This window comes from Diplotaxodon limnothrissa, linkage group LG1 (assembly GCF_057381915.1).
Source record: "Diplotaxodon limnothrissa isolate DT_005_m linkage group LG1, D_limnothrissa_male_GT1.1, whole genome shotgun sequence".
Classification (NCBI taxonomy): Eukaryota; Metazoa; Chordata; class Actinopteri; order Cichliformes; family Cichlidae; genus Diplotaxodon; species Diplotaxodon limnothrissa.
The window spans coordinates 32,027,365-32,034,829 of NC_140596.1; the positions used below are offsets into that span (position 1 = coordinate 32,027,365).

General features: G+C 39.6%; 1 protein-coding gene across 1 annotated transcript; it reads left to right on the forward strand.

The window, feature by feature from the left end:
- Window positions 1–283: 283 nt before the first annotated feature.
- Window positions 284–7,145, forward strand: LOC146640046 (cellular retinoic acid-binding protein 1). Its single transcript, XM_085357262.1, has 4 exons — window positions 284–380; window positions 2,361–2,539; window positions 2,775–2,888; window positions 6,921–7,145. The coding sequence occupies exons 1-4, from the start codon at window positions 311–313 to the stop codon at window positions 6,969–6,971; spliced, it is 414 nt and encodes a 137-aa protein (XP_085213388.1). The 5' UTR covers window positions 284–310; the 3' UTR covers window positions 6,972–7,145.
- Window positions 7,146–7,465: the final 320 nt, after the last annotated feature.

Sequence of the window (7,465 nt, forward strand, 5' to 3'; positions counted from 1 at the left end):
CTGAAAACCTTGAAACTAAACAGCAGTTTGAGGTCATGAAAAGAATTCTCTAATCAGAACAAACCATCAGAGATATGTGTGTGTGTGTGTGTGTGTGTGTGTAGGTGTATAAATGTGTCTGTTGAGGGGGAGAGGAGGCAGAGGTCGAGGGGGTTTGGTCTGCCATGAGGGATCATTACACATAGAGAGGAGAAAGGGAGGGAGCACAGGGACAGACGGAGAGAAGCGGAGAGAGAAAGCCTGAAGAAAGGCAGCAGAGGAGACAGAAGAAAGGAGGCGTTCGGCTGACACACAATCAAAACCGCACAAAATGCAGAATTTCACAGGCACCTGGAAAATGAAAAGCAGCGAGAACTTCGACGAGCTTCTCAAAGCTTTGGGTGAGGACAAATGACTCTTTCTTACCTTAAGGTGTGAGTTTATTCAAAGGTTTATTTCAAACATAACTGAAAATTCAGTATTCTAGTTAGTGGGTTATTATCTTTTATTACCCCAATTAAATTGAAATGCATTACTTTGAAATAAAGGCAAGTTCAGTGAAATTGTGGTTTATAAATGTAAAAAAACAAAAGGCTGTTTAAATTGATACAAATAGAAGTCATTTGCTAATCCACATATGCCTAATTTTAGTCTGGTACTTGCTGTTTATTTTTTTTAATTGGAAAATATAGTGACAGGAGACAAATTTAACACTGGAACAAACACCGCACTTAAGCTCTAGAGGTGCACTTGAGTGGAAACAGGCTGAAGAATTCTGTCATCTGACTGTTTGCACTTCAACAGATCTGGTTAATGGTTTTTCCACTAATTTGAAAGACAGAATCTATCACGTATTGCAGGACAGCTAAACAAATCAAATAAGCATTCCTCCATGTCATCACATTGGCACTGCACTCTCAAAATTGACAACATCTGGTGATAAAAATCTCAGTTGTACACGCTGAACGCTCCGATTATTAAATAATTAAACCATCAAGTTTAGACTCTAACATCTTCTCCCGACAGCTAAAAGGTGATGACTTTTCGTTTGACTGAGATAGATGGGACAGGCATCTTCTACCTTTACTTAGAAACATGAGCTCAGATATTTTTCTTACCATCTTTTTGGCCCTAGAGGGGAGCAGAAAAAATGTAAGGTGACAAGTCAACACCAGACAATAGAATATAGAGAAAGCAGTAAGAAGTAGATATCCGAAATGTATTCATTTAGTCCTCTACAGGCTCATTGACACACTTTAATGTATGTATATATCAGTGGCATGGGGTGACTTCTAAACAAAGGCAAGCAGGGACAATAAAGCAGATATGCAAGGACAGAGATCACTTTGCTTTAATAGATGCTCTCCTTATGGAACACCACTGTTATGTGCTGTAGTTGTGCAGAGAGTGTAACCATGTTTTTATAGGTACAATCATACTAAAGTTATGTTTTCTTTTTCGAAAAGAGGACAGCTGCGAACAAAACAATAAAATAAATAAAACCACTTGGTACCAAATAGAGTTTTAGACCATCAGTGTCATGAGGGATTCTGTCAAAGATGGACCTTTCTGCCTGGTTCTCTTTCTTAAGGCCTGTTTTAGAGTTAAAACCTAGTTTTTCAGGTTAAAAAGAACACTAGGTTAGAACTATGTAGGGGTGTGGCATTTAGATTTAATAGTTAAATGTAGAGGATAGAAGAGCTGAAAAAGTTATATTGAAAACCAGGTTTTACAAATTACTGGACAACAAAAGCATAAAAAACAAAAACAAATTGGCAAATAAGATGAATCTCAAACACAGAGAGAAAACAGAGCACGCAACGAAAACCTGACAGAGGCTACAGCAAAAACACACTAAAGTAAACACACAAAATGAGGGAAAAGTAATAAGAGATGGTGAACTTAGACACGAACAATGGTGGGAAAAGAGCAAAGGAGGAAAATAAGAAACACAGAAAACCACAGGAGGATCTAAACTACAAAATAAAAAGAAAGAAAAGACCTGGACCAAACTCACACAGGCAATGATAACCAGACATAAGGCAGCACAGAAGGTACTTAAAAAATAAACGATTGAGAATTACAACTAAAGATTAAAATAAAAAAATAATTAAAGAAGCAACATTCAAAAACACAAACGAATAAATAACAGAACCATGAATTATACAAAGACTATGGCACTGATTGGCAGTTTCTTCACTGACACTGATTTCAGTGAAGGTCATCACAAAGATAGCCAACCAAAAAGCCTGTGTGTGCCCCTCCCCCTACACACAGAGTGGAGCAGGCAGAGGAGGACTTCCTTGGAGGACTTGTATGACTGGCTGTGGAGATAGGTGAGCCACAAAGTGCCTCATTGGGAAATTGGTGCATGCTTTCAGGTGTAAATGCCATGCTGAGGAAGGTAGCCGTGGCAGCCGCATCCAAGCCCCATGTGGAGATAAGACAGAACGGAGAGCACTTCTACATCAAGACTTCAACCACAGTGCGCACCACGGAGATCAACTTCTGTATTGGCGAAGAGTTTAATGAGGAGACAGTGGATGGCAGAAAGTGTAAGGTAAGTGAATTGACCTGTCAAAATTTGAACTCTGAAATGTACCTATGCTGAAGCTATGGATGCTGGGGGGAAAACAAACAAACTGCAAAGCCTTAAAAGTGACAGGAAGTAGTAAAAAAAACCAAGACATTAGTGTGACAGACATAGATAAACAACCCTCACATCTGTGCTAACAGCCAGGTGAAGCCAAAGTGATGAAATACAGGAAACTCAATAAAATTATGCTTTTCGACAGAGTTTGGCCACTTGGGAAACGGAAAACAAGATTTACAGCAAACAGACTCTTCTGAGCGGGAACGGCCCAAAGACCTTCTGGAGCCGAGAACTCAAAGGGGATGAACTGATATTGGTGAGTAATTTTTAAGTTTATACTCTAACTTGAAATGTGGCGACAGTGTGTGCAGCTGTGGAGTATAGGGAATGCATTATACTATGGGCATTTGTCTTTTTTGAGATGATCACATTTGTTTTTCATTGTAGAAGAAAATTCAAATTTGTCAAATTTGGAGGTCTTTATTCACATGGGTGCTTTAAAAATCAAAACCACAGTTCAAATAGTTCAGCAAAACATTTTTCTTAAAGGAATAGTTTACCATTTTGAGAGTTTTTTCACAAGAGTTAGAAGGTTAATATTTACCTCTATCACAGACTGTATATGAAAATGCAGTTGTAAAAAACTAAGTACACTCTTGCTGCTTTCATAGGATTTCAGAGGGAAAGTAGCAGTCAGATTCTGCCGATCAAATGAGCATGACTGGCTAAATATTAGCAAGTGTGAGCACTTCTATGAAAGCAGAAATTTGGCATTATGGTTTTTGTATTGCTTTTGCATGAAAGGGTTGCCAGGTGAAAGCCTCTTCTCTCTTCTGGAACAATGTCCATTGGACAAATAAAAGAAGTGGAGTTGTTTGGCCATGATCCACAGCGCCACATTTGGTAAAACTCAAACCATCAAAAACTCATAAACACACTTAACTGTCAAGCACAGTGGTGGAGGGGTGATGATCTGGGCACCTTATAGTCCCAGAGTGGACCATGAACTCCTCTCTGTACCAAAGTATTCTAGAGTCAAAGAGGATATGAGGTGGCCAGACTTTACCTTTGGTCCTTTTTGATACCATGCTGTATATAATTGGCTTTTGCGTTGATTAGAGTAAACAAATCATTCAAAGCTGTTAGCTCTGACTTTGGGGACTACCCAGAAGTCCAACAGATCAATCTGTTAATAGTAAAAACAATTAGTAGCTCTATTATGAAAATCAGTATATACAGTTAACAATAGTATCAATCTTTTTATTCAGCTCTCAGAAAGTAGTCATTTTCCACAGAAAAACAGAGCAGAAGCCCAAACCGGGCAGATGGTCAAGGGAGTTCAGAAATGGGTGGTGACACCAGATGTACAATTTTTTACCAGTTTTCTAAAATACTGTGTAGTTCATGGGAAATGTCTTTAACCTTTTAAGCCCCAACGCCCCCTGATACGGGGGCAAAAGGCAGGAGATCAGGTAGGCTTGGGGCTTAAGAGGTTAAGCTCCCATGGTTAGTTGGAGAAACCATCCATTCCTCATTTTCCCTTTAGAAGGGTGTGTCTTTAAGACATCCCATTATAATGATGCATGACTAATGATGTATGTGCATCAAGGACAAAACAAAAGCCACCCAGAACGGTTTACCTAAAACCAAAACTGTTCTTTTCTTCTTCCTTTCAGATAGATACAAATAATCGTATACTCATATACTCAAATATCACATACTTACTGTATATTTCAAAGGGGCAAATTAAGATTTCACTGCCATACATTCTATCAGAAACACTTCTCCCTCCCGTCCCTGGCAATCTGAAATCACTAACACAAAGCAGTTTTCCTGTAAACATCTGGTCCTGGGGTTTATTGGCCAGATGGACAACAAAGCTGTGTCCAGTTTGGCTTTGATGGAGAGCTCCTCTTTACTGGCTGTGACTCTGCAGAGAGGCAATCATGAAAACCTTTGAGATGGCCTGCTATTTGGATTGAATGCAGGTTTTCAAAGGCGTAACAAAAAGCTTTGAACGGGCCAAGTCTGTTTTTATTCAAGATGAGGGCGTGCATGTCTGTCCACGTTGGATTGATGGACTGTAACCTAATAGGCATGTGGGAATGAATCACTGGAGAAAAATGTGATTTTTCAAAGAAAAGATCATGACTTTATGTGTGATACCGGTGGGAAGGGGGAGATCAGACAGATTCCCTGCTGTCAGTAACTTAAGCAAAACGCCTACATATTTCATCTCAGCTAATGGATTGTTTAGATGTGAAGATCTGATGTTGGAGCAGATAATAATGAGAGATAAAATAGACTGTAAAATAAAACCTACAATATGAATTGGGCTATGAGCTCAATGGCTGTAACCACACAGTCATTACCCTGAGAAACATTATAGATAAATCTACAATATGAATACAGGCAGAATTGTCCATATAAGGTATGCTCTCTCAATTATACTGAGTCTCAGTATATTGTGAATGCACATTTGTTCTGCCTACAGCTACAGCTTTGGAAACACAGGGATTACTTGTACACACATGGGCAGAACAGAAGTCGATCCCATTTAAAGGTGTGTATATTTCTGGGCGTTTTAAAGGGAACGATAAAGACAAATATTGAACAAAATGGCGCTAAATTCAGTGTAGCTGCTTCAAAGCAGCCTTTAGAGTCTATAGTTAAATAATTGTGAAACAATCCAGCTCCTGCTTTGCACACTCACGTAATTTCCTCAAGGGCCAGCGGTCTGGGGTACAGCTGCAGAGGACTGTTTAGTCAAGAAATCAATGAGTTTGAAGCAATAACATTGCATTTTGGCTTTGCCCCGTGAGGCTGTCCTTTCTGTCAGACAAATCGTCCTTACATCTGGTGGCTCCAGCTTCCTTAATGTGAATATTTACTTTTGTGTCAGCAATGATTCTCTTTCACTTTTGGAGTATTTGCCAGACGGAAAGAGATTTGAAGACGTCACATCAATAAGAAGCAGATCAATCAGACATTGTAAATATTTCATGCTTTTAATCCTTCACGTCCATTTATTTTCCTCTTATCTCATTGAATTCATTAAATTAACACTTGAGCCTTTTTTTTTTAAATTTCTTTTTTCCAAATAAGGGAAAAGGTCAAAACCCTCCTCTGCTGCCCATCAGTAAACATGAAGCTCATTTTGTGGACAACTAAAAGCAACCACATCCCATCTTGTACTTCACAGAGGATTGATCCTTTTAGTGTAAACACACAAAATACCCCAACAACATACACATGAGGCTGACTTAAAGCACCGTGCAGCAGATGAGGAAATGAGGCTCTAGGCGAGAGATGGATGAAAGTGGAGCTTAATGAAGACTCCATGTGGTGGCTCATTGCGTTTACTGTCATCTAATATGAGTGGACTATAATCAGGGCAGTCTAGTGTAAAATGCAGATGGGGAAAAAATGAGGAACCTCACGTATGTCCTCTTATTTCACTTCAAAGCCAATAAATATTGATTAGGAAAGATGAATAGAGTATTTGCATCGACTCATTTGTGATGGTTTAGGAGCTGGGAGAAACTGCAAGGCTGTCTGGTGGGGGGTTCCGGATCTGTATGTGTCCTCATGTGGGTTAATTGGTCTCATTGATCACGCTGTGGAGAAGTGCCAATGAACCCCGGTGTTACCTCCATTAATGTCTCCCTCGGCATCACGCCACGCGCCAGATGGAGTCTCCTCGGCTTCATTTTTCACAGCTCTGCTTCTTCGCCGTCCTGCCACACAGCTTTGCCTGGGATATTGATGATGTGTAGCGCTGCAGTTGGCCATAATGCTACGCCCCAGGGACTCCCATAAATCACTGGGCTTTGTCACGCACAGGCACACGCCCCTACAGCCAATATCAACCGCCCCAACGCCCACCCTCTATTCTGATATCAGTGTTTGTGCATCTGTCTCTTTTAGCAAAATATCAAAATAAAAATGATGCCATAGATGTGCGGCAGAGGATGAGCACTTTGACGATGAAACATAGTTACTACACAATACGCGGCTAAGAGTAAAAGAGAAAAGAAATAATAATCAAACAACACTTCACCGAAGTGACTTACACCTGCCTGACATTAGAGTACATTGATTAGAAGACAGGGTTTTCTTTCCAGTAATGAGCCACACTGATAGAGAAAGCTGAAGGTCCTGTCATATTACACTGCACTTTCATTCAGATACAGTTCTGAAGAAGGGCTTTATTTGCTGTTTTTTTAGATGATAAGTGGGCTGTAAAAAGCACAGTGTATTAAAGAAGAGCTGAAAGATACGGTTTTATTTTGATGTGTCCTCAAATTTAGAAACAAAATCTAATTTTGCTTTTTAAATCTTGTTTCAGATCTTTGGAGCCGATGATGTGATCTGCACACGGATCTACGTACGCGCATAGGAGAGGACCACGATTGTCCAAATTCAAAGTTCGCTCAGCAAATAGTCTGTCAGTGTGAGAAATTGCCAGTAATCCGTTTTCAATAGCATCTTACATTTTTGTGCAAGTCTCTATCTTAGCAGGATATTAGACGTTAGTTCTACCGCCATTTTTTGTATATATTTTTTGTTTTTAGCGAAGTGAACGTTCAGTATGATTTCTTTTATACAAAAAAAGAGCAGCAGCAGTAGGCCACATAGTAAATACTACAGGGAAAACGTAATGAAGAACTTGCTAGTGTCAAAACTTTCCCTCAATAAATTTTTTAAAACAATATTCAAGGAGCACACTGAATTCTTGGGGGGCATAATTTAGTAATTGCTTTAAAAGCGAGGTCAGCATGAACACCCTCGGGTTCTGTGGATGAGAGTCGCTTTAGACAGAGAATATACACTCACGACCACTTCATTAGGTACACCTTGCTAGTGTGCTCAAAAAAAATATACAATAAAATA